Below are 27,989 nucleotides of genomic sequence, written 5' to 3'. Positions count from 1 at the left end.
AGAAACAAACGACGAGACCATTCCCCTCCAGTTCATCCTCACCTCACCGCCGTGCGCCGCCCCTCATCTGGTTGATCATGAGCGTCTTGAACCCATTCTTCAAGCTCATCATATCCGGATACTGATACTTCTGCAGCTCAAACGCATTCGGCACGAGCTTGACCGGCCAATTGCTGAGGGGCGCATTCTGACCGTTCTTGAAGCACAGGTAGAAGTAGCCTGGGTACTTGGGATTGATGCAGAAGGCATACATGGAGCGCTTGGGATTCGCTTCCGTGTAGGTCGTGAGCCATTGTTCTGGAGAATGGGATGTTAGCATGAGGATTACTCTTAGAAGGATGGATGCTGAAGGGGGGTTTATGGAGGGAGAACATACCCGTCTGCGCCTTGCTCCCGTTCTGATACTTCTCGTCTCCCATCATCTCGTCCACCTTCCTCGCCATCGCCTTGACATGATTGACGATCAACTCATCCAAATCGCTGTACGTGTACTTGCCGCCGATCTTGAGCGTTTTCCCGACGGAGAACTCGTTGTCCTTGTCCAGCTCGAGGACGTCGATATGCTGGTAGATGTTGTCCGAGATCTTCCACGTGACCGCAAGATGGTCAACACCCTTGGATGACGGTCGGATTACCACGTCGCCGCGGCCTTGCGAACCGAGATACTCCTCTGCCTGCGCGGAATTGAAGGGGCGGAAGAGGGGGTGCTTGATGACGCGCTGTGCGCGGCCGGAGACGTCTTCTTTCTCTCGCTCGGCATCCTTCTTGTCCTGCTCTTCCTGCGCTTCGTCCCACTCGCCCGGCAAACGGTCCAATTCCTTCCGATACGGCCGGCGGAGCGCATCTTCACGGAAGGAGAGCTGAGCGCTAAGCTGTTTACGGTTGAGGTACAGAAGCTTGGCCTGGACGGTCTGGTGGACAGAGAACACTTGGCGCGGCTCAAGTCCGTTCTCGCCGCCGACACCTTCGGGGTATTCGGTTTCCGATACACCGCCCTCGATGCCGCAGTCAAGCTTGACGTCGATGTGGTCACCGAAGGTTCGCCGGATCTGTACGGGCACGATCATGCCCTCGACAAGCGACTCGCGGGTCTCTCCCGTGAGCATCGTGAAGATCTCATCGGAGGTCAGTAATGAGAAGTTGCGGCGCAGCTCCTCGTACGGTTGTTGTAGCTCTGCGCGGATGAGCTCCAGCGTAGCCCGTTTCTTCTGGTTGAAAGTCCGCTCCAGCTGCTCGGCGTACTCCTCGAGCACGAGATCATTGACGTTGTCCCGCGCGTCATCCTTGACGAGCCTCCGGACGACGGCGGCAGGACCACCCTCGTCGATTTCCGCTTTGACGTCTTCCTCATCCAGTTCCAGAGCGTCGGCCGCCATCTTCCGTCCCAAGTCATAGTCTTCAGGATGCACACGCGTATTGTCGAGGTAATCTGATTCCTGCTCATGGGGGTCGAACAGAATGTAAAGAAAACTTGCACAGTTGGTCCAGACTTTGGGTCCGACTGCAGCAAGCAGCTTTTTCTCTACATCACCAACTAGTTCTGCTCTAGTGGTGACGACGCCGCCGTTGTAGTTGATGACCTTGAGCAGCTGCGCAGCCTTTCGAGGACCAAGACCACAGACGTAAGGTACGAGATTGGCGATGTAGGCATCCCCCACAGCATCGTTAACGTCCACGCCTACAAGATTGACCATGTCGATCATGGCACTGTCGAGAGCTTTGATCAACTTGTCTTGGGGCAGAAGATCTTGACTCGGGTCGAAGGAGATGGAAACAATGTCCTTGCCGAGGGCCGCGTATTCCAGCAGTGGGTTCTGTAAGTATCTAGCCAAAGCAATGCAATACCTCGTCAGTGGCGCAAGGGAGGGATGTTCTTGAGCGGCCCGGTCACTCGTGTGGTAGAGCCTTGCGACCTCATCGTTGACGATGACGACCTCTATTTTGTCCCTGTGTTCAATATTGTCATCGTCTTCCCAATCAGTGGCTAGGTCATGGCGATCGACGAGTTCCTGGATATCTTTGTAGAGTCTTCTCGTTTCAACAGAGAAACCGGAAACACCGATAACATCGGGCTTTCGCCGTCGCACAAGCTCCACAAAGGCATTGACATCCTTGCCGTCCGCTTGGTATTTTTCCGGGTTACCCAGGCGCAGATCGATGAATTTGCCGTTTTCAAGCACTTTGCCGTCATCCCCTACATAGGTCCAGCAGATAGCATCGCGGTTGAAGACGCCATTGCCGTTCGAGAGCGTCAGTGCTCGGGGTGTTGTGCCCAGTACGAAGCCCTTGGGCTTGTATGGCGCCTGATCTAGCTTTTCAGTGTACTTCAGCCGGCAGGCCTTCGCAAGCTCCTTCTCGCACTCGGAACGCAGCGTCTCTTTCACACCCTTCGTGATGATCTTCTCTAGTTTGAGGAGTGCCGCGTCCAGCACCTCTCGCCGAGTCTGGTTCCAAGCGTCGGCAGCTTCACTGAAATTATCTGACTCGATGTTCTTGTACAGCCTCTCTTTGAAGTTCCGGTATCCGTCCAGCCTTATGTTAACATTGACCAAACCTTCTGACTCTGCCTTGAGCATGCGCAGAAACATCTCTGGTCGGCGAGAAATGGCGTGAAAGTCCTGACCACGTAGATACTTAAACTCGTAGTACGGGTGGTCCTCGGTGATCTTGCGCAAACCTTTTTCGGTCCGAAAGCAGTCAATCAAGCCGTTCTGGTAGAACGTTTGTCGCATGAGCTTCCGCATTCGTGGACTCATAGCAAGCTCTTCGATGTACATCATCTTGGCAGCCCTCAGAACTTGAGAACCGGTACTATAGTCCGGCGGATCGACCAGAGAGTCCGCCATGTCGTCTGGCCGCTGAGACGGATCGTCTGTGTACTGTCGGTGTCCGGATCCAAGGACGTTCTGGGCCAGACTATCGGCAGTGATACCAAAAGCACGAACCAGGTTGTACACCTGGCTTGCACGGAGCTGTTCGAACATGGTCCTGCCGGTTCCTGCGCGCTTTTGTGTGCCATTTGCGTCTGCGTCCATTGAATTGACGTCCTTGAGCTCTGCAGAGTACTGGAAGTGCAGATACTCTTGAACATCCTGAAGCTCTTCCATGCTGACAGCGACTGGGACCATTTCTTCGAATACCGGATCTGTGACGTTTGCGATGGACTTCAAGTTCTCGTATGTTCTTTGAAGAGCGTCGCGCTTCTCTACCATGGCTCTGAACTTCAGGTCGTAGTCGAAGATGTCCCACAGATCGGTTTCGTTGAACAGTCGCTCCGGCTTACGCTCGCCTCCATCAATATCGTCTGGATCTGGAGAAGCATCGTCTCGAGCTGCGTGTATGAAGTAGTCTTTCCTGTGCTGGAAGATGAATGGGACCTCGAGATCTTCGATGTTCATAAACTCCAGGACTTTACCGACGGATTTCTGAAAAGGCTCGACGAACGACCGTCCAAGGCGCTTCTTGGGTAGCATGTGGTTGGATATCCAGAGGGCCTCTTCTTTTATTCGGCCCGCCATGTCTTCCTCCGTCAGCTCCTCTTCCTTGAACTGTTTTCTCGCGATCTGGAATCGTTCTGGGACGTCCTTCATCCGTATCTCGTTGTCCGCATCCGTGAGCATCTTATCCACAAGCTGAGACGGCTCGAACACATCCTTGAGCTCCAGTGGACGGTCAACGCCCATCTGCTCATCCTCCATCGCCTCTTGCAGGCCCAACGCCCAGTCGTAATCCCCACCGTCTCCGAAAGCTGCGCGCATGTCTTCTAGGGCTGCCTCGTCCAACCCCATACTCTGTGCGCCGATGATTGCGGCAGCTCCTTTCCGGGCCGGCCGCGCGACCTCCCTGTCCTCCACACGTCTAGCTTCTTCCTCATCGTCGAAAACATCCTCTTCGATGAAATCGTCTAAATCGTCCGCAAGCCCATGTCTGGGGCGGCGATCGTCTTCGAGTGCATCTTCGTCATCCGAGAATATTTCATCCACGCCGCGTGGTTCTCTTCGTTCCTGCCGCTCCTCCCGTCCGCGCTTGAGGCGCTTGTACTTTGGCTGCCGCAAGTCAGCGCGCCGACTTTCGAATGAGTAGGCGTAGCTTACCTGGTCGCGTTCCGGGCGCTCGACGCCTGTGTTCTCCATCATAAGCTCCACGTCTTCTTCGTCGAGGCCTTCCTCCTCCACCCTCTCTTTTCGCTTCCTCTTCCGCTTCCGCTCTCGTCGCGCCGCCTCATCATCCTCCTCCTCCTCGTCTTCGTCAACTATGAAGCCTTCTCGAACCTGAGAACAGTAAGTCTCGCAGTCACAGCGGCAGAGTAGGCCCTAGAACCATACCTTCGCGGCGGCCTCCTCGTCGTCATCGTCGTCTTCTTCTTCACTCGAATCGTCCCCGGCGCCAACGCCATTTGTCTTCCGGCGCGGCTCACCACTCTCTTCATCTTCATTGAAGTCCTCGTCATCTTCTTCGCTTCCTAGCTCGGCGACATCGTCGATAAGGAGATTCGCAGACATCGTTCTGGTTGAAGGGATAGGCTTTGGGTGGTAGGGTTTGAAACGTTTAGAGATGTGAGTGCCGAGGAGGGGGTTGGCAGGAGAGTCCAAGTCGATGGCGGAAGAATGTGGATGTGAGCAGTCGATGTGAAGTGCTGCAAAAGTTCAAGGGTTGAAGTCGCAGGCGCGTTGTCCTCCGGCCCAAAGCCGGCGATCGTGAAGTTTCCCAAAGAGCCGCATGGCTGACTTAGCGGCGAGCTGGCTCCCGAGGCTCCGCCGCTCTCCAAGTCAGCCGCACGTGACGTGGCTGACAGACACGTGACAGGGTATCACCCGCGTTCACTTCACCACGACTGGGTACCTGGGTAAATGCCTAGTAGACAAGACTCTGATGTCCGGCATGCTTCTCCTCCTCGGGGCTTCAGCACAGGTGTTGTAGGTTCAACATACCCAATGCTTGCGTGGATTCGGGAGATGCTGTTCAGGGAGAGGCACTGGTGTAATGCCAGAGGCAGCAAACCCCAGAACTCAGAAATTCAATCATGTTGTTACAGCCGTGGCTCGTCCTCGTCTTCGGCCGGAACAGCGTCGTAACCTGCTGGCTCTTTCAAGAGCATCCTCAACTTCAGACAAGCCGTCTTCAGCACCAGCCACGCGGTCACAGGAACGCCCGCTTTGAGCGCCTCACCCATCCGCTCGCTTGCTTGGGCACGGCGCCCCTGCCCCTTGGCACGCGTTCTCCACCTGCCGTACGACATCAAATCAGTCCTTTGGAACGAGAAGCGTGAACAGTTGTCTGAGTAGTCACATTCATTGCACAGCGAGCAAGTGCAGTGAACCCGACCAGGCATCGTGCGCAGGCTCCATTGTTCGTGTTATCGATTGTCCCGAAACCTGTTAATCCAATAGACGCCGTACATCCACTTGCACCTTTCACTTTCTGCGACAACCGCCCTGATTGGTGCCGTATTGACAACCAACGCCCTCCGACTCAATAGCTCAATAGGCCAGACTGCCTTCTACACTCCTGCAGCTGGCACACCTCACCCACGCCCTGCCCCAACAGCCCACTCCGTTCTCGACGCTGAGTATAACTGAACCCCTCAGCGCTTCCGGCGAGCTTGTAGCGCTGCAACACAGGCACCATGGCGGACGACCAAGGCTTTCGCACCAAGACGATGAAGCGCAAGAACGTCAAGGGGCTTGCGCTTGCCGCCAAACCCATACCACCAGTTCCCTCGGCGAGCGACGCACAAATACCTGGAGCCATCGGCAATGACGAGAAGCGAGCGGACACACTGGAGCTGGGCATAGAGTTCCGGCTGGACTTGAAGGCAGAGAACTTGGTTGTGCTGAAAGAGCTTGGCGCTGGCAATGGAGGGACCGTGAGCAAGGTCAGGGACGCCGCCACGAAGGCGGTCATGGCGAGGAAGGTCAGTTCATTCAAGCCGAACATGTCAGTGCGCGCTGCTGACGCCTTGGAAGATTATCCACGTCGAGGCGAAGAAGGAGATACGGAAGAGGATAGTGAGAGAGCTCCAGATTATGCACGACTGCCAGTCGGAGTACATTGTTCAGTTCTATGGCGCCATGCTGAATGACACTGGCGATGTCATCATGTGCATGGAGTACATGGATTGCGGGTAATTGCAGCTTACCCTAGTACCGACGGGGGACAGTTGAGCTTATCATATTGTTTGCAGGTCCCTCGACAGTATATCCAAAGCCTTCGGGCCAGTGCGCGTGGACGTACTGGGAAAGATTTCAGAAGCCGTCCTCGGTGGCCTTACCTACCTCTGGAGGCAGCATCGTATCATGCACCGAGACATCAAGCCTTCTAACATCCTCGTCAACTCCAAAGGCTATATCAAGCTTTGCGATTTTGGCGTCTCCAGCGAACTCGAGGGGTCGATCGCAGAAACGTTTGTCGGCACAGGTACATACATGGCGCCCGAGCGGATACAAGGCTCGCCCTACACCGTCAAGTCCGACGTCTGGAGTGTCGGCCTGACGCTGATGGAGCTTGCGATCGGCAAGTTCCCCTTCAGCGGCGGCGACGACAGAGACGGCGAAGCCGGCGGCCCACAAGGCATACTGGACCTGCTGCAACAAATTGTGGGCGAACCGGCGCCCAGACTCCCAAAAAGTGACGCCTTCCCCTCAATCCTGGAAGACATGATCGCCAAGTGCCTGCTCAAGAACCCGAACCAACGGCCCACGCCACAAGAACTCTACGTGAGTTCTCAATCTCCCTTCCCTATAGAACCTTACTCACATGCTGAAACAGGAATCCGACCCCTTCCTCCTCGCCGCCAAACGCACCCCCGTCGACCTCGAAGCCTGGGCAGTAAGCATGATGGAGCGCCAAAAGCGCACCTCGCACCTCCCACAGCTCTCCCCAACCACCAAGGCCTACCTCCGCGACGCCCGCGGCACCTCGTCGCCCTCCTCATCCTCAGGCACGCCCTCGTCACATGGTACGGAGAGGACGCCGACGAACTGGGAGGATGTCCGCGTTGCGCCAGAGAACCCACGGCAGAACGGCTCTAACCGCTATTCGGATGCGCGACCCCATTATCCGGTAAGAACGAGCAGCGCGTCGAGTGGACAGAACGTAATGAATCTGCCGATAAGGCCCGCGCCGCCGCCAGCAGCGGCACCGTTGCCGTACCTGCCGAGGAGGATGGGGTGATGGGCTCCTCTTCGCGATGCGGAGGGCAGCTGTTCATGTTATTCTGGCAGTGCATCCCCACATCGTAGCATTCTGCGAGATCTACTCGAGTCATTTTGCGGCTCATGTTCTGGGTTAAATCCTCTCTGTCAAATTTGGTTGTTCGCTGAGTTTGTTGGTTGTGAGAGTTATGCATTGGTTGGCGCGTTTGCAGTTACTCTTCCCTATACGGCCTGGTGCCGCTGATATCATCTAGGCGTGCGTACGTGGGCAAGGCAGGGCATGAGGGGACTGGGGGAGGGCGGAGTCGAGGCTGGCGAAGTCATCTAGGCGAAATACTTGTACCTTGTGTAGATAGACCAAAAACACTCTTACGAGCGGAAACGTGAACCTCAACAATATTCGTGATCACATCACATAAACCTTGCGGACATTGACCGGGCCAAAACCTTGGAAGCCGCGAAGTCGAAAAACGGTTCGGCACGGGTTCAGCAAGCGCGCTGTGTTGACCACACCTCACTCACCTCTCGGTCTCCCTTACGCATAGTGCAAGGATGATACAGAATTTCACAGTCGCGCTTTACAGTCGGCACTCGGCACTTGACGAGCTTTACCGTCGTTCTACGGAGACTCCAGAATTGCCGGATTTGGTAAAGACGTGCAATACGTAGAACGACTGTGATTGTCAAAAGGGTCAAGCGGTAGGAAGTAAGAGCGCTCGCTCTGTTGCTTGTGGGTGCGAAGAACGGTAAGTCTGTTCAGTTCGTCCATTTCTTCGTTCAGGAATTGATTCAGACATCTGGTGCGGATCGCACTGGATGATGCTTTGCGTGGCCAAAGACCCGCGATACTCCACGTACGCACTCATGTTTGGCCACAGTGCATCGGAAGAGCTTCACGAACATGATGAGTCGAATACAAAGGATGCAATCGGTCGCCGCAGGTGCTTCAGGTATCTGACCCGGGCCCCCGAACACTCCTACACTGGAATTCAAACGCTCTTCAGGTTTTCTAGTCTGTCTCAGAATCTTCCGCGCTCTTCCATGTTAGCTATATGCTGCATTGTTCGATACAATGCAGATGGTTGCCTATGAGTCTTTGTTCGCCTTTCGCGTAACTGTTACCCATAGACCCGTTTCATCTGCCTCACGACTCCCATACCGCGTAAGAGTCCACAGCCTGTGAAAACCTTGCACGGTATATAAGTTTACACCAGAGCTGTATAACCATTTCTCACTCAGCACGCTGAATCGCCTAGATATCGTTGCAATGCCCCCGCGAGCTGTTGTCGCCATGGCGCTGGCGGTATTCACAAGTTCGGTCACTCATTTCTGTCACCGTTGGAAATCTGTGAAAGTATACTAGTCGAAGGGCCTAATCTCACCGTGCCGGATATCTTGTTCTTCTTTCCTTCCATCCAACCTCAGCTCTACACTCTCCACCTACACCTGATCTAAGGTCAAGTCTGCAAATACTCATCGTCAAACCCATCGATATCTCAAATCTAACGCGACTCCAACTTTACCATCGCCATCAACGTCCAAAAGTCAACAGCAAAATGCCGAAGAGCATGGCCTTCCGCCCGAAACGCGCCGCCGCCCCTGAGGACGAAGCACGCGCCGGTAACGCTAAAAGGGCTCGATCGGCGCCATATCCACCAGGAGATGCAAAGACTCAGGGCAGCACCCCGGCATCATCGCGCAGGAGATCGTCCGCAATCAACCCGATTAAAGGGCCCTCATCTGCATACGAGAAGGAAGCTGAGGCCGCCTGGGTCATTGTCTTCCAAACACCGATGCCGAACGACCTTGACTACGGTACCTACCTCAGCACTGGAGGCGAAGGTATCATGTGCGGCACAAAAGCTCAGAAAGGACATGGGCAGGACCTCTTCACCACGCGTATGGTCTTTTACTGGGCACTCGACCGATCTCACAGCTTTAACTCCGCCCACGTGCAGACCCGCTGGCTTATACTCAAGATCACGAGCGCGCTCGAGGCGGGCGACTCTGTCTCCAAGATCGATGCTGCGTACTTCGAGGCCTTTCGGGAGTCGAAAGAGACTCCTCACTGCTTCTTGAAGAGAGAGGCATACATCCGGTTGTGGAAGTACTCTGACGAAGAACATGTGATTCTCTCCGAGTCCCTTGTAACCGAGTTCAGCAGGCGGTTGTTGGGACTGGTCCGCGCAGTTGGTGCAGGCCAGGGTGCAAAGCTACGCAGTCGGGATGTCCCAGAATCACAGCTCACTACCTTGCACGGACTTTTGGGCCGCCATGCAGAGCTTCAGACTGCTACCTCATCAACCGGACCATCTCGTGCCGGCGCTTCCGGTCTAGCACGCGACCATGTGATGTACAATGGAACAGAACCAGCAGAGTCCGGATCCCTCACCTTCTCCGACTGCCTCCAAAGGCTCGATGGATGGGCCAGCACGAGCGCAATACCAAACCACGACATGTACTTCGCTCGAGAACATGCCTATCGGGAAGCAATGGAGGCAGCTGCCAGAGGAAAGGCCGAGTGGGAGGGCAGCCGCGCTTTAGCCGTGGATGCTGCAACGGCACGCTGGGGACCGGATGGCTTCACGGTCCACGGAGACAGAATCATCTCCTCGGTCAACGCGAGCGGCGCCGGCTCCGAAATGCGAATCTCCGACTTCAAGCCCAGCCGCGGCGAGCGGGACACGCTTGAAGTCGTGCAAGAACTGCTGGCCGAATTGGAGGCTGGAGAAGCTGCGGAGGTTGAAGAGCTGTCCCGGCAGTTCGACAGAACCATGAACGTGATTACGGAGCAATCACGACTTGGCAGTATCACGGATGCGTTGAGCTCGCTAGGGGTGTCTGATCCGAACCCACCGAAGACACAGCAAGACTTGGGTGACGAAGAGATGGAGCGTGAAATGCTCCATGAGATGGCGAAGCTGGATGCAGAGGAAGCACACCAGAAGATGTTGGAGACTGAAGGCTCGAAGAGCAGGAAAGGATGGCTCCGAGCGCCGAAGTTCAACTTTGACAAACTGCGCAAGATCGATGAGGCGGAAGATTAATTGTGAGGGTTAGATCGCTGTTTCCCTTTATTCTTCGGCTTTTTGCGTCTGACGCATGCTCTCGCACTTTTACCCCGCTCAGAAGGTCATCTGGGTCCGCGTCAGCATCTTTCGGGGTTTGAGGAGGTTGCGTTCCCTTTCCATGAGAAGGCCTTTGAGTAGAGCATACTGTTATCTTTCTGTATCTTTCAGTTCGTGTGATACGTAAATATTGTAAATAGAAGCATAGAAAGGCGTTCAGATCAACGCTCCGCTGACTGAACGTGCAACAAACTGGCGAAGACCTCGACTGTGATTGTGCTTCATACGAACACCGCCGTGTTTGATACGCGATCCTTCATACAATGCGTCACGCGAATCTTCACAACGCCTTCCCTACAGCCCACAAATCCCACTCCCAAGCAATCCACTTCTAAGGTAGAAAGCCCTCGGCAACCCTCTCTCCATAAGCACAGGAATGTTCCCATTCGCCACCGTAACAGTTCTGCACGCCAACACATCCACCACCTGTGCCCCATTCGCAAACCCATGATTCCCGAGCTGCAGCGTATACGTATTACCCGCGGTCCCCTTATTACTCAACACCGTAACAATCTGCCCCCCATCAAACCCCTTCCTCATGGCAATCGTATTCGCATCCGAGTAAATAACCCAGTTCTTGTACGTCACGTACCCCGCATCCCTAAAGACCGCGAGGTTGCGGATCTGGTTCAGCGCAGCGGTGAGTTTGTACAATTCGGCGTTGGTGTTGTATCCACTCAGCCACACCGCCTCGCGGTTAAGCGGGTCTCTCGCGCCGCTGAAGTGTTGTTCTTGGCCCTGGTAGACGATCGGGACACCATCCGCCAGGATCGTGAAGGCGAGGACATTTCGCGCTTGGCTCATATCCGACGTGATGGCCGCGAAGCGGGTAATGTCGTGGTTCTCGGAAAAGGTGCCCAGCAGACTCGTGTCTTTGCAAGCGCCGTTCTTAAGCTGGTTGACCATGTTGACCAGCTCGGAGATGCTGCCAGTGGGGGAGCTGAAGGCCCGGGTTAGCGGGAAGTAGATGGGGAAGTTGAGAACGCTGTCCATGTAGTTTTGGTAGTCGCAGGTGTAGGCCGGGTTGCCGTCGAAGACTTCGCCGGTTATGAAAATCCCGGCGGCGGCGTTGAAGGCGGGGAAGAAGGACTTAGAGACGTGTTTGGCGGTGTCGATGCGGAGGCCGTCGACTGGGAGTGGTCAGTGGGCTTTCGCAGGGGAAGGTTGTTGGTAAGGGGATGAAGGGTCCTTACTTGTGTAGTTGGAGACTAGCTGGCGGATCCAAGCGTTTAGCATGTTCGCCACGGTTGGATCCTCTGTCTTCAGATCAACGAGTTGGACATTGTTGTCACCGAGCCAGCAGCCCTCTACGGAGCTCTGGTTGTTGTAGTCTGGCGTGCAGTACGGGTGGAAGTAACGCTGCTGGTTGAACGGGTTGAATTTGCTGTAGTCTACCGAGCTGAACGAGCCGGGCCAGCCCATGTGGTTCACAACCACGTCAACCATAAGGTACTACGATGTCATCAGGGGCTGTCGGAAAATCGCGAGTTATGAAGGGGAATACACAATCTGACAGTAGGCGTTTGGCGAAGTTGGACGAAGAGAGACTATAGTGGAGAGCTTACCATTCCCCGCCTGTGCAAGGCATCCGCAAGAGCTTTCAGGTCATTTGCATTACCAAAGTGCTCGTTCAGAGCATAAAGGTTCTGCTGCCAGTAGGAATGGTATGCTTGACCATAAGCAGTTCTCTCCTCCAGGTTGAACGTTATTGGAGAGATCCAGATCTGCGCAGCGTCAGTCGGCAGTCCACTTAGCGGCAATGCCTTCTGGTAGTAGCAAAGGTATGTTTTGTATAGATGCCACTCACGGCAGTAAAGCCCATGTTCTGGATATAGTCGAGTTTCTTGATGAGGCCTTGATAAGTACCACCGCAGTAGAGTGCGTCCCCCGTATTGCATCTTGCGGTAGTGCTTCCATCGGTGCGGGCGAAACTGGGTAACGCCGTTAACGAATGCACGGCAATATATGTACATGGAGAGGGGCAGAGACCGATCAGTCAACACCTGGTAGATGGATCTTGAGCGCCATTGAGCGGGAGTGGCTGCGGTAGTCAGGCTGGCAAAGGCCAATGCCGCTGCTAAAATTGTGGCTTTCATGCTAGACAATGTTTGAAAGAACTATTGTAAGGCTGATGCCGAAACGTATTGACTGAAATACTAAAGAAATACGAGACAGGTTTATCGAGTAAGTGAGGTTCGATGCGACCCGCCCATCGCGTTTCGTCGCGCGTCCTTAATCTCTTTTATATCTCTAGCCAAGCTACAACGCGCGAATCACAGCCCTAAATCAGCTTCTTCCAGCGGTAAGCTACCCCTCGTCGATGTTTACCAGCTGCAGCAGTTTGAGCGCTTGAAAGGCAAGTAAGATATCGTGTCGTCATCCGCCTAAGGTGCCGTTCTTTGGATCAACCAGCTGGAGCCGGTCGTCTCATGGGCGGCTGACCGAGGTTGCAGCTTGCCTGCTTTGTCTTTGAGGTTTCGAGCAGGACAGCTGCTTGAGACGTTACTTACATAGGCAGGTGGGAAGGTGCCTCTACCTGCCATCGATGGCTGTCGCGAGATCGACAAGGTTTCTTTGTCTCGTTGCAGGATGGACAGCATGCAAGATCTTGTGACACCCTTTTGGCGGGTTGCGCGATCCGCCCTGCACCCCAGAAACGTCCCGTCGCTGTCAGCACAGAGCCGAGACTGAATCAGGCACTGGTGCCCGTCCGCCTGCAGTCTCTGGGAACAAGATGACACTAATGCTTGAAACAGCAGTCGGCCAGTGGTACATAGACAACTGATCAAACCAGCTCTAGCTACCTAGGTAGTGTGTAAGGCACCCGATGACGCAGAGATGAAAGACATCGGACTTGTCGTCATATGGTGCAGTTTCGTTGAGCAGTGTAAGCAGCTGTCCCCTTTTGTCAGGTATACCAAGGTGCAGAATCGATGGCAGCATTGAGATAATGGAGGAAAAAGCCTTGGGTAAGCCGGAATTAAAGATAACGTCCCTACTCTCGTTTCACATGGGTGCGAGCGCACGGAAGATATACAGCGTAAGTCATAAGTGGTATGGCTAGGTGGTATATGCCTCACTAATGGCATAGTGCACAAACTTCTACAGCCGACGGATTGACAGCTAAGATGTTGGGTTGCTTTCTCGTCGTGACCAGTAGTGTTTGAGAGAACCGCTGTTGTACCACACCCTTACACCCATTACTGTCTCAATCGAAACGCTATAGAAACTAAGGTTTGCCCCTTTCATCCTGCTCCCAACCCATCCAACTGACACAAGATCACACCCGCCAACTAAAATCTTGACTCCGTGATAGTCCCATTACCGATGCGGGTATCCAGCCGAACCGCGACACCTCGATAAAGCTTCGGCTCATTATGAGAGAACTGGAGCCATTTACCGGCTGCAAGCTGTCAGAAACCCGACTGGATGGGATTCACAGGAAGAAACTCACCGTCGCGGTTTTGCACACCGACAGTTCCCGCCGACGAATTGCTTCCCATTTCGTAGTACTTCAGATCGATCACGCCTGGAATGTTTTCGTAGAAGGCAATAGTGAAGTGGTAGTATCCTTCCTCGTCGTTGTACCTTGAATGTAAATCAGTGACTGTAAGACCTAACCCAAGGCCCTGGACACCTACCTCGTGGCGTAGTACTCGAACGTGATGCTGCGCAACCCGATATCGCCCGCAACTTCATAGAATATGCCATGCGGATAGCCAGCACGCATGTAGAGATCCGTCCAGTACGGAAAGATCGACATGCTGGGGACAGCTCGCTCAGGGTACTGTTCGCTCGGCTTGCCGGATGCTGGAAGAGGCTCATTGACCCATTCGTACGTCGGCTCGTTACTGAGCAAGCCATTGGTGGATAAGAATACTGTCTCGCTGGTGACACCGTATGCACCAATTGCGAATGGTAAGGTGAGGTTGTAGTAGTTGTCGTCGCCGTCCCTGGCGAGACCTTGCCGAGGATCGCCAAAGATCCCCGCTGGAGACTCTAGCACCAGCGGCTCAACGGTCCGAGTGATTGTAGTAGTGGTCGTGCTGGCGCTGACCGACGTAAAGGTAACAAAAGACGTGGTGGTGACTGTAAGCGTGGCGGTTGTGGTTTCCGTGGCCGTAACGACCGCTGTTGCCGTGACGAACTGAACCGTGGCATAAGCAACACCGGTGGCGGTGACAACTGCTGTCGCGGTTGCAACAGTGGTTGGTGCCGGGCGTGTGGTTGTCGTCGTGACCGTCAAAGTCCAGGTGTTGACGGAAGAACAGGCGGCAGATATCATTGCTGGATGCCACGATGCTACTACGGATGGTGTTGGCTCGGCTCTTCTGTGCAAATCAAGACGTGCCTCAGCTTCAAGAGGCATAACGACGCTCTCGATCGTCATGCTGTCACTAGCCGCTAATACCTTAGCTCCGCCCGGAATGTTAAAGTTAACCGGCTCCACAACAACTTCGTAATCGTTGGGCAAAACGGTCTGAGTAACGGTTGGCAATGCTTGCGCAGCAACGTTCCGTTTCCTCATGGCGTTTGTGGCAGTTACAACCGCTGTAGAGGTCTCTGTGATGACTTCAACACGCACTGTGTCCGTGACAGCCGTATCGCTAGTGGTCACCGTCGCGGTCGCAGTGACAGTAGTGCTCGTAGTGCGTGTCGCGGTGGTCGTGGCTGTAGCGCTCATGGTAATAGTAGTGCTCGTCGTATACACGGTGCTCGTCGTGACTGTGGAGGCAGGTAGAGCCTGCGTAGTGGATGTTGTGACGACGGGAGCCGAATAGCCATTGAAAGAGCTACAAAATGCCCTCCCGCTAGCTTCCAGATAGGTGATAACCGAAGGAGCAATTGAGAAGGTTCCAGAGACGGTGCGCGTAACCGTCCGCAGAGCACATGAGCTGCTTCTTGTGGTCATTTGCGCGTTGCTTGGGATGATCAATAAGAGCAGTAAAAAGATATTAAGGCCTAATCGGATAGCATGTCGGCGGCTCACTGGCGCAAATGCGGCCAATACGGGTCCTTCGAACAGCATCCCCATCATTGGCGCAGCGCAGAGATGTCGCGGACTACCCTGTCGTGCGCGCCTTGGTAGTAATAGAGTGCGACGAAATACTTGTTGTTCGCCCGTAAATGCCAATGCGTGGCGTGGTGCACAAAATGGAACAATCCGCTGCGCCCCTTTCGCGGTGAGCACGCGTCCGTTCTTTAGAGGCGCCGAGTCAAGTAGGATTTCGCCGGTTCTAGGCCTGGTGCTGAAAAACCTGCGCAAGAAATGAAGCGATAGAATTCTGTGTAGTCAAACAAGAGTTTGTTGGGCGAAGTTTTCTTGAAACGATAGTTACTTAACAAAGAGTAGAGAACACTGGTTTTAACCAGCAGCGAGAGTGATGCTCTCCTTCGCAGTATAGTATGGCTGATGAACCTTGCGGCCTGGAAAGAACTTGAAATTACTTCGGAGAAGGAATGTTAATTGTGGAATGAATTGATCTCGAACAAAAACATACCAGGCGGGTGAAGCCGCGGGAGGCAAGCGAAGACCCACCGTGCCCACCTCTTGCATCTACGTACAAAGGAACGACGATTACCATGCTTCATGACGGTTACTGAGGCTAAGTGATCTAGGGTTATTGGCGTTGTAAAACGGGGCAGACCATCAGCAACTGCAAAGCGGAGTTATCTAGTCGCTCGGCACGGAATGAGATACAATGGCTGTCGTGCAGAGTATGTGTTAGATTCGTATACGACATCGTACGAGCTACACGGGTTTATTAGCCAGAGTTCTCGGTCACGGTGTTCTACAATGATGCCAGTGATGTTTGCGGTACGGGCAACGCTGAGCTGAGATCCCATGCTGAGATTCGCGGTCCGCTCCGCCTCCGCTCTTGGCGCTCGGCGGGAGAACACTTACGTCAACGATAAAGTGCTCCGAACTCCGTAAACACCAACCGCGATTACCAAGCAAGCAACGCGCTACAATACCCTAACAATGGCGGCGATTCCTCCTCAGGAGTTTCTTCCATTTTCTCGTAATGAGCAGGATGGTAGTGACCGGCAGCCAGGACATGGAGCGTACGCCGCTTCTTCAAGAGCAGGAAGAGGCCGCGGAACGCGACGATGAAAGAAAACCATACATCTCTCGACTCAGAGGGTTTGCAATCGGATCCTTCGTATTCATTCTCATCTTCCTTCAAGGCATGTGGAAGCACGTCCAAAAATCTGCGCGACCATGCGATTGCAGCGAGCTAATAGTGGTCCATAGCATGCAACATCTCTCTCCTTACTACGACCCAAGGCCTCATTGCCGCGGACTACGATGCTTTCTCCGAAGTTTCGTGGTTTACATCCACCTACCTGATCGCGATGTCCTCGGTCACACCACTGGGAGGCAGGCTCTCCCGCATCTTCTCGCCTCGAGCATACATCACCGCATCTGCCTGCATCAGCGCCTTGGGCGTGTTAGTAACGGCCTTCGCACCAACATTAGCCGTCTTCCTGATAGGCCGGGGTATTACGGGGGTTGGAGCAGCAGGCGTATTGAGCGTAGTCATCATACTAGTGCTCGAGCTGGCGAGTGAGAAGAGAAGGGGCTTGTTCATTGGACTGATAAATTCCGGTATGACCATCGGCGTGAGTCTCGGTGCGGTCATTGCAGGGGCTATGGCGCCGAAACTGGGCTGGAGAATTGTCTTTTGGGTCCAAGTGCCTATTCTTCTCCTTGCTGGCTTCGGTGTCTTCGCTGCACTGCCGTCAGCAAGGAAAGATGCCGGGCATCCGGATAAGCCACCCAGACAGTCCATTGCTGGTCAGCTCCGCAGGATTGACTACCTTGGTGCCGTACTGCTGGTAAACACAGTGCCTACCTTTGTAGCCAGCGCACAACTAACAGCCACGATAGGTATCTTTTGTAGTTCTCTTCCTCTACGCCTTGTCAGCTCACGTCATCCATCCGCTTTACATTGTCGTCTCTCTTATACTTCTTGCTCTGTTCGTCCTAGTTGAGAGCAAGTACGCCACAGAGCCCTTTATCCCAGTCACCGTCCTCAAATCCCGCGGCACGTTGCTCAGCTGCTTGGCGACTCTAGGCATGATGGCCGCCCGCTGGTCCGTCCTTTTCTACACGCCTGTCTACGCCATTGCTGTGCGAGGCTGGAAGCCCGCGGAGGCAGGCCTGATACTTCTCCCCACAAACGCTGGGTTTGCGCTGGGTGGGTTGCTCGCTGGCCTTTTCCATATCCGACGCGCCGGGAGCTTCTACATGTGAGTCTTCAGCTTTTTCTGTCTTCAAATCCTCAAACTGTGTGCTGACAAGGGTAGTTCGTGCATCGTAACTTTCGCATTCTTCGCCGCTTCGCTCTCTCTCCTCTCGCAAATCTCTACGCCTTCCTCATCTGCAACAGCTTACGTGATTGCAACCTTTCTGAACGGCCTTGTCACGGGCGCATCTCTGAATTACACCCTGGCTCATTTACTGCATCTTGCGCCGAAGAGCCTTCATATCATCGTCACGCCTCTGCTCGCCATGTTCCGCGGCTTTGCCGGCTCTTTCGGTTCAGCTATCGGTGGCGGCATCTTCGCGCGCTCGCTGAAGTCTACGCTGGAAAGAGGGTTTGCGGAAAATGGGCTGCTGAATAGAGACAGCCTAATAAGGACGTTGATGGGTAGTCCGGTCACCGTGCAGGGGCTGATGGGAGTGGAGAAGGAAGTGGCAGTTCATGGATACGTCGTTGCCATCAGAGCGCTGTTCGTTGCTGGCGCCATGTTGGCTTTAGTTGCCGGTGTTGTGCAGGCGGGTACAGGCTGGAAGGGGCATGAGGACTTACCAGAAGAGGAGGAGAGAGTGAGGAGGGAGGAAGAAAGAGCCGGAGGTGCAGAGTGGGAAGCCGCATGAGTTGTCCGCCTGCTGTAGACCATGTTTGGGGAGCTCCTCCATAACAATGAACAAATACTTGTTCCTATAAAATCGGGAAAACAGCTTGAAGAAAGTTCAACACAAACGTGTTTGTACACCCCATGGCTTTCGCTGATGCTAGTGTCTTTGAAGCAGCTGTTTCACAGTGATCCAGCAGGCATGGTGAATCGACATGTGAGATCTTTCTGTCCAGCACATGCCGTTAGTCTTTTGTTTGGGTACGGTGATATGAATGGCTTCATGCGACGGGACAGCTGTTTCGATCAACCCACGGCAGCTGACACTTCGCCTGCGGAAAGTGGAAGATGGATGCAGTCAACGAAGGCTCCCGATCAATTCCCATGCTACACGGTGACGTGGTCTTCTTGATAGGGTCGTTTCTAGCAGCAACATGGATTCCACGGCTGATAGATCCTTCCAAGACGGTGTCCGAAGGAAGAAAGACCTGGGAATGGCTTGTTCAAAGTTGTGGGGAAGGCGGAGCACGTGATGCATCTCGTATGTTTCTTGGCGTAGAGCTGTACCAAATGGTCTACGACTCGAATTCTCCTGGGCTCTTTCCCATAAATGCAGCCGCTACTCCTCAACGTCCTGCACGACTTCCTCTACTCTTACCGCCGAAAAGTCCTCGATCTTGGCACCGCATCACCAAGATCACGGTCGAGGCTATACAATCGTTGCGATCATCAACCAGTAGTTAAATAATGGCGTTGTATCGATAGATTGACTCAGTGAGGGTCTACATCGCTGGCTTAGCCGTCAAAATGATTCCGCCACCGTTTTGTCTACATAGATGCGGCCTGTGGCTTGATTGGGTACATCGAAGACTTTTCGGCGGCAAGAGTACCTTCCTCGAACAAAGTACTTTCCTCACAACCAGCAGCTAACATGTTTGGACCCATAAGTAGGCCTTCCCACTCTGCTCTCTTCCACTCCGCACATCTGCATCTCCTCTTCAACTCTCCAACATCAGCAACCAACTATCTCTTGCCCGAGATTCAACAACCACTATTAAGACGAATGTCCTCCAATGCGTTCGCGCACGCCTTACGCCAGTCTAGCATCAGCTCCGCCCCCATGCTCACGATGCTCTCAAACATGTAGCCACTATCGTCGTTTACTTCATGGTCGAAAAGAAGATGGATCGAATCTTTAATGGAAAGGATCGAGACGGCAAGTAAATTGGAAACAGCGCAAGATCTGTATGAGAATTACTAACAGTATTCGTCGGAAAGCTGAGCGCGCGAGGCTTGAACACAAACGCCAGCAGGTCGAGCGCGACCGTGAAGCAGATCGCAAGTTCAAGGAGACCGTGTGTAAGTATCTTTACAAATCAGTCGGTTGAGCAGTATTCTGACATGATTATAGGCGACGCGGTCAAGGCGCTCCCAAAGGCGTTTACGGATCTCGCAGATGCTATCCGCCAGGGTCCAGATCAGAACGCCAGGAGCTCCAAGGAACAGGAGGAGAAGTAGATGGGGGCTGTGAGTGGTATGGAGGGGCCAGGGCTAGCAGAATGGCGAGTTGGGCTAGCAGAATGGCGGGTTGGGCTCGACTATCACTCTACATGTATCTCTCGCTATGTATAGAGGGTATTGTCTTTCAAAATCCTCAGCAAATTGCCGCAGCTCAAGAATCTTCGCTTGACACTCCTGACATGGCCGAGAATTCATATACACCGCTTCGCGTTGTCGTCCCAAGCCGCGGGGATCAGTCTTAGAATCTCGCGTAGTCTTATCGCCGGTCTAGAATGCCACTTCCTCGCCCACTATTGTCCGGACTTCAGAACCGTTGTCGCAATTGGGTCGCCATGGGCCCATCGTGTCGAGGGCTCCCTAATGCGCTTGGTCAAAGCCGCAGACAAGGCAGAACATACGAGGCATTTCGAGATGGCCGCACGGTAAAAATCAGAGCTACTCTAGGCAATACATAGAAGAGATTCGTCGACCCTGGAAGAGAACTAGGCCGGTGCGTGTTGTTCAGAGCGGGAGGTTGGGATTCTCTCCCGGGCAACGAATGAAACCGTGTTGCCGACAAGTTTCTGAAGTGTCTGAACGGTCGGTGAGACACGGCTATACTCTATACTGAGGTGGAGTTGCTGGTACAGTAGCTAGACTACATACTCCGCTCCCATTCCAGAGAAGGCGAGTTGTAACAGATGTCGTCGTCTCTCTTCAATGGGTATGTTACCGTAATCCAGGGTCATATAGCATTATATAACAGAGGCTAGGTACGGTTCGGGGACGTCGCGTTTGACGCTAAGGAACCAGGGTTTCCGGGATGAGTGCAGGGGCATCCGTCAGCAGCTTGGCATTTGGCGCATCACGAGAACAAACGGGGACACCACAACATAGAGTGCCCTACCCGCCTTACCCAACACGCCTCACGAAGCTTCCGTAAACGACAGCTTATGTTGGGCTGCTCATGCCCGCGTCGTCGTACTGCATCCGTACCCGTTGCGTGACGCAATCCTAAACGTCGCTGCTCCGCATCTCCAACCTCACCCCCAATACTTTGGTCTGTGTGACAGCTTCGTGTCAAGAACCGCGCGTCAATCTTACAGCGACAGCCTCTTGTTACCTCATTCCCTCACGAGCTCAGATGGCTGCGCTTACGGAATCGCTGAAAGCGACCCAAGCCGAACACAGTCCACGCAATTCCTCAGTCCCCCTCCTAGGCCAAGAAATGGCAGACACCAACACAGAGGACGACGATGTCGCCGATGGCACCGAGTCGACCCCGAAAGGAAAGCGACGATTGTTCAATTTCGGCAAAAAGAAGGAAGCCGAAAGGGCTGGTAGGAAAGGTGGAATTACCTCAGCAGCTGCTCTCGCTGGTTTAACTCCACAAGCACCTCCTCGATCAGCTTCTCCCCACGATCTCCATCCCACAGACCACACGACTGCTCCAGGCTATGGCAGCCCGCGTATCGCCCCTGCGCTTGCCTCGCCCGGCCGTTATCGCTCGTCATCACCACGGCTGCACTCGCCAGCATCCTCTCAAATCTTCGAGCGCAACGTGCAGGAGAACAGCCTCCCAAGCGAGCTCTCACCAGCAATACCGTCACACATCCAGACAGAGGACCACATCCCCGCCGTGCTCGAAGCCTCTTCTCTGGCTATCACGGACGATCATCTGGGCCCAGACGAGGTCGAAATCGTGATGCACGCAGCGCACCAGCCCGCCTCTGCTGCCGTAGCTGGTGAGTCCCTCGTGCTGGCCACCTCACCATCGCAAGAGGACTTTGCGCACCACCAAGACTACGACGACGGCGCAAGCAACTACGGCGCTCTCGACAACGCGGACGTCAGACGTCTAAGCTTCATCTCTTTCGCCGATGTTGTCCACGCAGAGCACGCTGAGACGCATCGGGAATCTCTCCACTTGACGAGTGGCTCCCTCCCAAGCGTCAACCGCTCGCCCTCGCCCGTGCGCTCGCCCGGCTCCTCTCACGGCATCTCTCCGCCGACGAGCGGCACACCGTCTATGAAGGGCGTGGGGTTGGACACCAAGGCTCCACGGAGCCCGACGGGCCAGGGCTCGCACAGTCCGCCGCTGCAGAGTGGAGGGGAGCTGATGGTCGAGACGATGAGACAGGCGCTAAGGAAGACTGGGAGCGGTGACCTGAGCATCGCGAGGAGTCAGCCGATGAGCGCTGTCAGCTGGGATGAGGCTCCGGTGAGCGAGCGGGCGCCGTTTAGGTAAGAGGCGAGGAGAGATCCCTTGGAGTGATGTGTCTGCGTGCGTTAGATGTTAGGGGTTCTGGGTCTGGTCACGGGATTTTGATATACCACGGCGCAGCAAGATTGTGCGAGTCTTGCTAGTGTTATGCTTTGCTTTCGTCTGCTACTGGAAACCGGTGTGTGTTTTTAAGAAAGGACTATACAATGGCATTTCTTCTATATCGTACCGTTATTGCCAACGAGCCTCCCACCAAGTTCGTATTCCTGTTTTCTGACAGGAATGCCGCCTAGAGTTGGTGAATCCGTGCGCGTTCCAGCCTCGTGCTCTATGCTCTCTCTCAATACATCCGCCTGATAGTTTGCCCCTAATATCCTGCCCATCTCCTTGTGGACATATCTAACCGTATAAACTAATTCCGGATGGATAATGAGGAACGGCTGAGGTAGCCAGCTTATAAGTCTGAACTAGATATTAATAGTTATAACTATCGCCTGCCTAGTCAGGTTGATGCGGCTGCACTGGATTGAACACTAGACAGTTGGCAAAGCGCAACGAGAGCTAGCTGACATCTGTACTCTAACTTACTCAACTGAGCATGGCGTTGACGAGGGGTGGATCCCGACCGCCAATCAGTGCTGTCATGGCGTGGGTGCTTCATCTCTGCCCTGCATAAGCACCCGGTACGACTATCACAGACCTCCAAATCCTCGCCAAGCCCTCGCTCCCCATGCGGCAAACCATGAAGACGAAAATGCAGGACCGAGCCAATTGCTGACCTTGGTGCGCACGGCTGAGGAGGACCTACAATGCGCCACTACCACCACCACTACTACTACAACGTATTCACTCATGGGCGCACACCTCTGACCCAGCGTCCGGTCTTCAGCTCCACCAGTCCAACGGCGCAACCCAGCGCCAGCAATGGACCAAACCCGGCCCTCGCGGCGCAAGGAGGGCTCCAGCCACTCTCACAAGAACCAAAGCCGGCGTTGGGAAGATGAGAGCATACCGGAAGGCGTAGCTATCAATCTGCCCCCGAATGGCTCTGCTGTCTCGCCGCCTTCGTCTCCGCGAGCAGACCACGCTCAGCGCAGCAGCGCTAGTCCGAGAAGCAATCCAAGGATGTATTTGGCAAGAGCTGGGTCGACGGACGCGGGGGATTACGCATTGCGGAGTCAGTGGGATGTGCACTCGTCGAGACCGCGGACAAGGACATTGGAAGAGCGGAGCTTGCGAGACAGGTCGCCGAGCACGTTGGCTATGAAGAACAGGCATCGAATCGGCTCCGTCCACTCCGCCTCATCGTCTGCGTACCCAGGGCTAGAAGAATCAGTCACGAGTATAGGACATCCGTACACGATTCCGTCCCCCACCGAACCTACACCGCGCCCTCCTAGATCCCAGCGCGATCGGCTGGCTATGCAACCGCCGAGACAGGCATCGCCCCTACAATACACTGCTGCGGAGCCTGACTCCTTCATCTCACCAGTGGCGTCCGATGCGCGGAAAATTCTGCAGCTGATGCGCTCCACTTGCGGGAAGATGCAAGGTGTGCTCTGCTTTCGGCGCGGTGAAAGCCATCTATGGGTTGTCTCGAGGTGTTATATCAACGCAGACTTTGGAAGCCTCGTGTACGAACCACGAAGTGACACATCATACCGTCGGACCCTGATCCCCGACCTGAGGGGCTGCCGTGTGAAGACCGGATACGATTCGGAATCGGGCACGGCGTATATACATGTCTCACTGCAGAGCTCGAGTCTAGAAGTGCATCTTCGGCCACCCACTCAGGATCAGTTCGACTCGTGGTTCGCGGCGCTGCTCTGCTGGCAACCAATCCGCCCCAAGGGCATACACAACAAGATGGCGAAGCCACAGGCGCCGCTCGCGACGACAGGTAGAAGGCCGACAGATTTCCGACGGCACTCAGAGGTCGCCTTACTGAAAGAGGCGCCAATCATTAAAGTCGGCAGAATGATATTTTGGGATACCCACGTCGTATACGGTAGCGTTGCAGAAGCCAAGTCGCCAGACGGAAGGCCGGCAATACCTAAAACGCAGAACTTTGGATCAAGGAGGTGGAGAGGTGTGTCCTGCACGCTTCGTGAGAACGGCGAGTTAAAACTGTATGCGGGTAACGAGGTGACTGTGGTCTCTGTAGTCCAGCTTTCGCAGCTGTCTCGGTGCGCCATCCAGCGTCTCGATGCATCTGTACTCGACAACGACTTCTGCATCGCCATATACCCACAGTATGCCTCGAATCCCACGTCTTTATCTTTGCTACGGCCTATCTTCCTCTCACTCGAGTCTCGCGTCCTGTACGAAGTCTGGATCGTACTTCTACGCGCCTTTACCATACCTCAGCTCTACGGTCCGAAAGTAAAGTACCGCCCGGAGCTCTCCTCGTCCGAGTCCGCTGTAACCGCTACGCATGATATGTTCCGCATGGAGCGCTCCTTAGCTGTGCGCGTCACTGAAGCGCGGCTTGCTCCGCCGCCCCCTTCGCCCAGATCTGCCGAGCACGGGAGCAATCTTCCCCATCGACCCGTCTCTAGCCACATGAGCCAGAGTCTGGCTGGCTACTATGTCGAGGTTCTTCTAGACGGGGAAATTCGCGCCAGAACAATGTTGAAAACCGACCTTACAAATCCCTTCTGGCGCGAAGAATTTGAGTTTCCGGACCTACCCTGCATGCTGTCAAACGCTACGTTTCTACTCAAGAAGCGGCCGCCTGCCCAGCTGCGGGCCAACCAAGGCCACCAAGCACAGGCAAACCGGGAGATAGAGACCAGAAACTCGACTGATGTCTTCTCTTCTTCCGAGCCTGTCGGCGGCTACACAGGCATCAATCTCGACCAGTCCTGCGGAAAGGTCGACATATACTTTGAAGATTTGGATGCAGATAAGGCGGTGGAGCAGTGGTGGCAATTCTCCTCTTCCTCTGATCAACCCGTAGGCGAGCTGTTTGTGCATCTGCAGCTGTCCGAGAATGTTATCCTCATGGCGAGGGACTATCAGCCGCTGTCGGAGCTGCTGCATAAATTCTCCAGCGGACTTACTACTCAAATTGCCGCTGTAGTTCCGGGCGAGCTGAAGAGGTTGAGCGAATGTCTTCTAGATATCTTTCAGGTATCAGGCCAGGCGGGCGAGTGGATCTCAGCACTTGTCGAAGAAGAGATTGATGGGACGCTGAAGGACTCTCACATCTCTCATCGCATCCGGTTCAGCCAGCGTCTTGGATCGAATGATTCGAGCGAGAGCTTTGGCGGGAATATGTCTGCTGGGGAGCGAGAGCTATTCGTTCGTGACCTGAACAACAACGCGAAGCTGGAAGCCAATCTGCTATTCAGAGGCAACACACTGCTGACGAAGGCGTTAGACTTGCACATGAAGCGCCTCGGCAAGGAGTACCTTGAGCTGACGCTGGCGGGGAAGCTCAAGGAGATTGCCGATAGAGACGCTGACTGCGAAGTCGATCCCAATCGGCAGCCAAACCAACATGAGCTTGACCGCAACTGGCGGAGACTTATCGGTTTTACAGAGGAGCTTTGGAAAGGGATATGTACGACCGCTTCGAACTGTCCGGCTGAGTTGAGGGTCATCTTCAAGCACATCAGATCATGTGCGGAGGATAGGTACGGCGACTTCTTACGAAGCGTTAGGTATAGCAGTGTCAGCGGATTCTTGTTTCTTAGGTTCTTTTGCCCAGCGATACTAAATCCGAAGCTCTTCGGCCTGCTGAAAGGTAAGCCTTTTCGTCTCTCGCCTCGTTTCCCTTATACGCGGCCTCTCATCAACTTCCTACTCAGCCACGGACTCTACAGCACGGAGCGGGCACCTGCTAACTCGACACACAGACCATCCTGCCCCTCGCGCTCGTCGTACATTCACTCTGATTGCCAAGTCTCTCCAGGGTCTGGCCAACATGATGACCTTTGGCGCTAAGGAGCATTGGATGGAACCGATGAATACCTTCCTCTCCTCACACCGGCAAGAGTTCAAGGATTTCATCGACAAGATCTGCGACATCACTCCCACAGGCGCCTCCGCCCTATCGCCCATTCCACCCTCCTACAGCACGCCTCTCGCCATACTCCAGCGCTTGCCTCCCACATCGAGAGAAGGCTTTCCAAGTCTGCCTTATCTCATTGACCACGCTCGGTCTTTTGCTGAGCTTGTCCGAATCTGGCTTGAGAACGTCGACGCCGGCAACCCCGTCATCCCCTCCTCAGACGGCGATATCTCGAAATTCCACAACATCTGCGTCAGCCTTCAGCAACGCACCCACGACTGCCTCAACCGCGCCGAGCGGGCGGAGAGGCCGGACAGCACGCTGAGCATGAAGTGGGAAGAACTAGTCGACAAAATGTCCGCAGAGGCCTCCGCCGACATGGCCGCTGCGCGCGGCTCCAAGCTCTCCACATCCCTCACCCGCACAAGCTCGACCTCGACCTCGCCGTCCCCAACCTCAGACCCGCAGCCTGCACGACCAAGCGCAAGCCGCGCCCGCTCCGAAACCAACGTGACCAAGTCCAGCAGGACGGAGACCCGTGACTGGGACGTCACATCCGAGGACCGCCACAGCGGAGGCATGACGCCCCCACGGCTCTCCTCGCCCATCTACACCTCCGCGCCAACCGCAGCAGACAAAGCGACACCACGCACCCGCCCAACAACAGCTTCATCGGGCAAAGACCCCCTCTCCCCCGCCTCCGCCACCACAACCACCTCCTCCACTCCCGCGCCCTCGCGCCCAAAATCCAGACCTTCTGCATCAGCATCAGCATCAGCATCCGCAACCCCCTCCTCCTCTTCCCTCCGCAACTACGCACCCGCCGCCGACTCTTCCTCCGAGGTCAAAGAAGACACGAAATCCGAGACCGCAGCCCGCTTCCAGGACAGCCTGTCCCAAGCCCTCTCGCACGCCACCAGCTCAGCCTCCCGCCGCGAGCGCGACCGAGAACGCCAGCGCGAGCGCGAGCGAAGGCTGTTAAGGCGCGAAGCAGCGGTAAGCGGAAGCTGGGGCGGGAGCGGAATCAGGCGCGTCGACGCCTCCGTCTCCACCACCGGCGCCGCGAGCGCAGAGACGACGGCCACGTCCACGGAGGCCGAGACGGAGACGTCCGGGTCTGCGTCTGCGGACGAGCATGAGAACGAGAGGGCCGAGGCGCGGGATGCGATGCCCGTGCTGCGGCCGCCGTCGCGGTTGGCGGGGGAGACGGCCGGTGGGGTGAGGAGGGCGGGGGGGCTCAGGGTCAGTAGGGTTGAGGGAAGGCTGTGGGATGAGGAGGAAGGGCCTACGGCGCTGCCGAGGATGAGTAAGAAGGGGGCGAGGAGTGGGAGTCGGGAGAGGGACAGGGGGAAGGGGTTGAGGTTGGGGGAGTTTGTGGGGGTGTGGGGAGGAAAGAAGGAGAAGGGGAGGGAGAGGTTCTAAAAGGGAGGGGAGGGGAGGGGATGGTTGACTGAGTGGATCAGTCGTGTTGATGACGAGGCTACGATACTTGGCATATACCCTCTTCGATTTCCTTGGAGAGTGGATAGGTGGGTTGTTTCGGTGCGGCTTCTTGCGCTTTCGTTGCATAGAGCGAGGTGTTCTTGGCTCTTGTCTCGTTTTGTCCAGCGATGCGCGTACTTTCTTTCTGGTCATGGATTGGTCCCGTTCTTTCTGGTTATTCACCACAAAAGGCAATAGGGTTGGAATGTTGATGGCATTTCTGTCAATGTACACGATCTGCACCTCGGGCGGCTATTGTTCACTCCGGTCAAAATATACTTAGACGTTTGGGTATTGCACACTACCTAGCTAATTAGAGGCTTGTACGTCCGCTTACCAAAGCGTGTCTAGATTTGACCTCCCATATTGCTCATCGGTGGCCTACCTGGTCAGAGGCTCTGCGCGTGACCATGGGCAACATTAGCGAGTGCTGTTTGAGGCCAGTACAGAGTGCACATGGGGACACAGACATGGTGGTGAGGAGGAAAGGACAGAGCAGGGATCCCGGCCGGGTGTTCCTCGTGCCCGAGATCTTGTCAGGTCGACGCACGCATGACAGCCAACTCCGCCTGCCCTCCACCGCTCCCACACCTGAAATCGACCTTGGAACCGCTTCACTTTCC

At 54.9% G+C, this 27,989-nt stretch overlaps 9 protein-coding genes across 9 annotated transcripts; 6 read left to right on the top strand and 3 right to left on the bottom strand.

Moving 5' to 3' along the window:
* Window positions 1-43: 43 nt before the first annotated feature.
* W97_02568 (uncharacterized protein) lies at window positions 44-4,502 on the bottom strand (the record flags this gene model as incomplete). The annotated part of the gene is made up of 4 exons (XM_007780468.1): window positions 44-297; window positions 377-4,046; window positions 4,095-4,271; window positions 4,326-4,502. The coding sequence occupies 4 exons, from the start codon at window positions 4,500-4,502 to the stop codon at window positions 44-46; spliced, it is 4,278 nt and encodes a 1,425-aa protein (XP_007778658.1).
* A 1,124-nt stretch (window positions 4,503-5,626) lies between these two features.
* Window positions 5,627-7,173, top strand: W97_02567 (STE/STE7/MEK1 protein kinase; the record flags this gene model as incomplete). Its single annotated transcript, XM_007780467.1, has 4 exons — window positions 5,627-5,914; window positions 5,967-6,124; window positions 6,185-6,716; window positions 6,769-7,173. 4 exons carry the CDS (start codon window positions 5,627-5,629, stop codon window positions 7,171-7,173), a joined length of 1,383 nt encoding a protein of 460 aa, XP_007778657.1.
* A 1,537-nt stretch (window positions 7,174-8,710) lies between these two features.
* W97_02566 (uncharacterized protein) lies at window positions 8,711-10,201 on the top strand (the record flags this gene model as incomplete). The annotated part of the gene is made up of 1 exon (XM_007780466.1): window positions 8,711-10,201. The coding sequence occupies one exon, from the start codon at window positions 8,711-8,713 to the stop codon at window positions 10,199-10,201; it is 1,491 nt and encodes a 496-aa protein (XP_007778656.1).
* Window positions 10,202-10,576: 375 nt separating this feature from the next.
* Window positions 10,577-12,378, bottom strand: W97_02565 (uncharacterized protein; the record flags this gene model as incomplete). Its single annotated transcript, XM_007780465.1, has 5 exons — window positions 10,577-11,412; window positions 11,476-11,734; window positions 11,848-12,006; window positions 12,090-12,213; window positions 12,272-12,378. The coding sequence occupies 5 exons, from the start codon at window positions 12,376-12,378 to the stop codon at window positions 10,577-10,579; spliced, it is 1,485 nt and encodes a 494-aa protein (XP_007778655.1).
* Window positions 12,379-13,575: 1,197 nt separating this feature from the next.
* On the bottom strand, window positions 13,576-14,966 carry W97_02564 (uncharacterized protein; the record flags this gene model as incomplete). Its single annotated transcript, XM_007780464.1, has 3 exons — window positions 13,576-13,685; window positions 13,737-13,870; window positions 13,924-14,966. The coding sequence occupies 3 exons, from the start codon at window positions 14,964-14,966 to the stop codon at window positions 13,576-13,578; spliced, it is 1,287 nt and encodes a 428-aa protein (XP_007778654.1).
* Window positions 14,967-16,639: 1,673 nt separating this feature from the next.
* Window positions 16,640-18,167, top strand: W97_02563 (uncharacterized protein; the record flags this gene model as incomplete). Its single annotated transcript, XM_007780463.1, has 3 exons — window positions 16,640-17,122; window positions 17,175-17,536; window positions 17,594-18,167. 3 exons carry the CDS (start codon window positions 16,640-16,642, stop codon window positions 18,165-18,167), a joined length of 1,419 nt encoding a protein of 472 aa, XP_007778653.1.
* A 1,225-nt stretch (window positions 18,168-19,392) lies between these two features.
* On the top strand, window positions 19,393-19,663 carry W97_02562 (uncharacterized protein; the record flags this gene model as incomplete). The annotated part of the gene is made up of 2 exons (XM_007780462.1): window positions 19,393-19,504; window positions 19,557-19,663. The coding sequence occupies 2 exons, from the start codon at window positions 19,393-19,395 to the stop codon at window positions 19,661-19,663; spliced, it is 219 nt and encodes a 72-aa protein (XP_007778652.1).
* A 1,126-nt stretch (window positions 19,664-20,789) lies between these two features.
* On the top strand, window positions 20,790-21,893 carry W97_02561 (uncharacterized protein; the record flags this gene model as incomplete). The annotated part of the gene is made up of 1 exon (XM_007780461.1): window positions 20,790-21,893. The coding sequence occupies one exon, from the start codon at window positions 20,790-20,792 to the stop codon at window positions 21,891-21,893; it is 1,104 nt and encodes a 367-aa protein (XP_007778651.1).
* Window positions 21,894-22,793: 900 nt separating this feature from the next.
* W97_02560 (uncharacterized protein) lies at window positions 22,794-27,306 on the top strand (the record flags this gene model as incomplete). Its single annotated transcript, XM_007780460.1, has 2 exons — window positions 22,794-25,617; window positions 25,730-27,306. 2 exons carry the CDS (start codon window positions 22,794-22,796, stop codon window positions 27,304-27,306), a joined length of 4,401 nt encoding a protein of 1,466 aa, XP_007778650.1.
* Window positions 27,307-27,989: the final 683 nt, after the last annotated feature.

The sequence above is a fragment of the Coniosporium apollinis genome (assembly GCF_000281105.1).
Source record: "Coniosporium apollinis CBS 100218 chromosome Unknown supercont1.9, whole genome shotgun sequence".
NCBI classification, from domain to species: Eukaryota; Fungi; Ascomycota; class Dothideomycetes; genus Coniosporium; species Coniosporium apollinis.
This window is presented reverse-complemented; position numbering and strand designations above follow the sequence as displayed.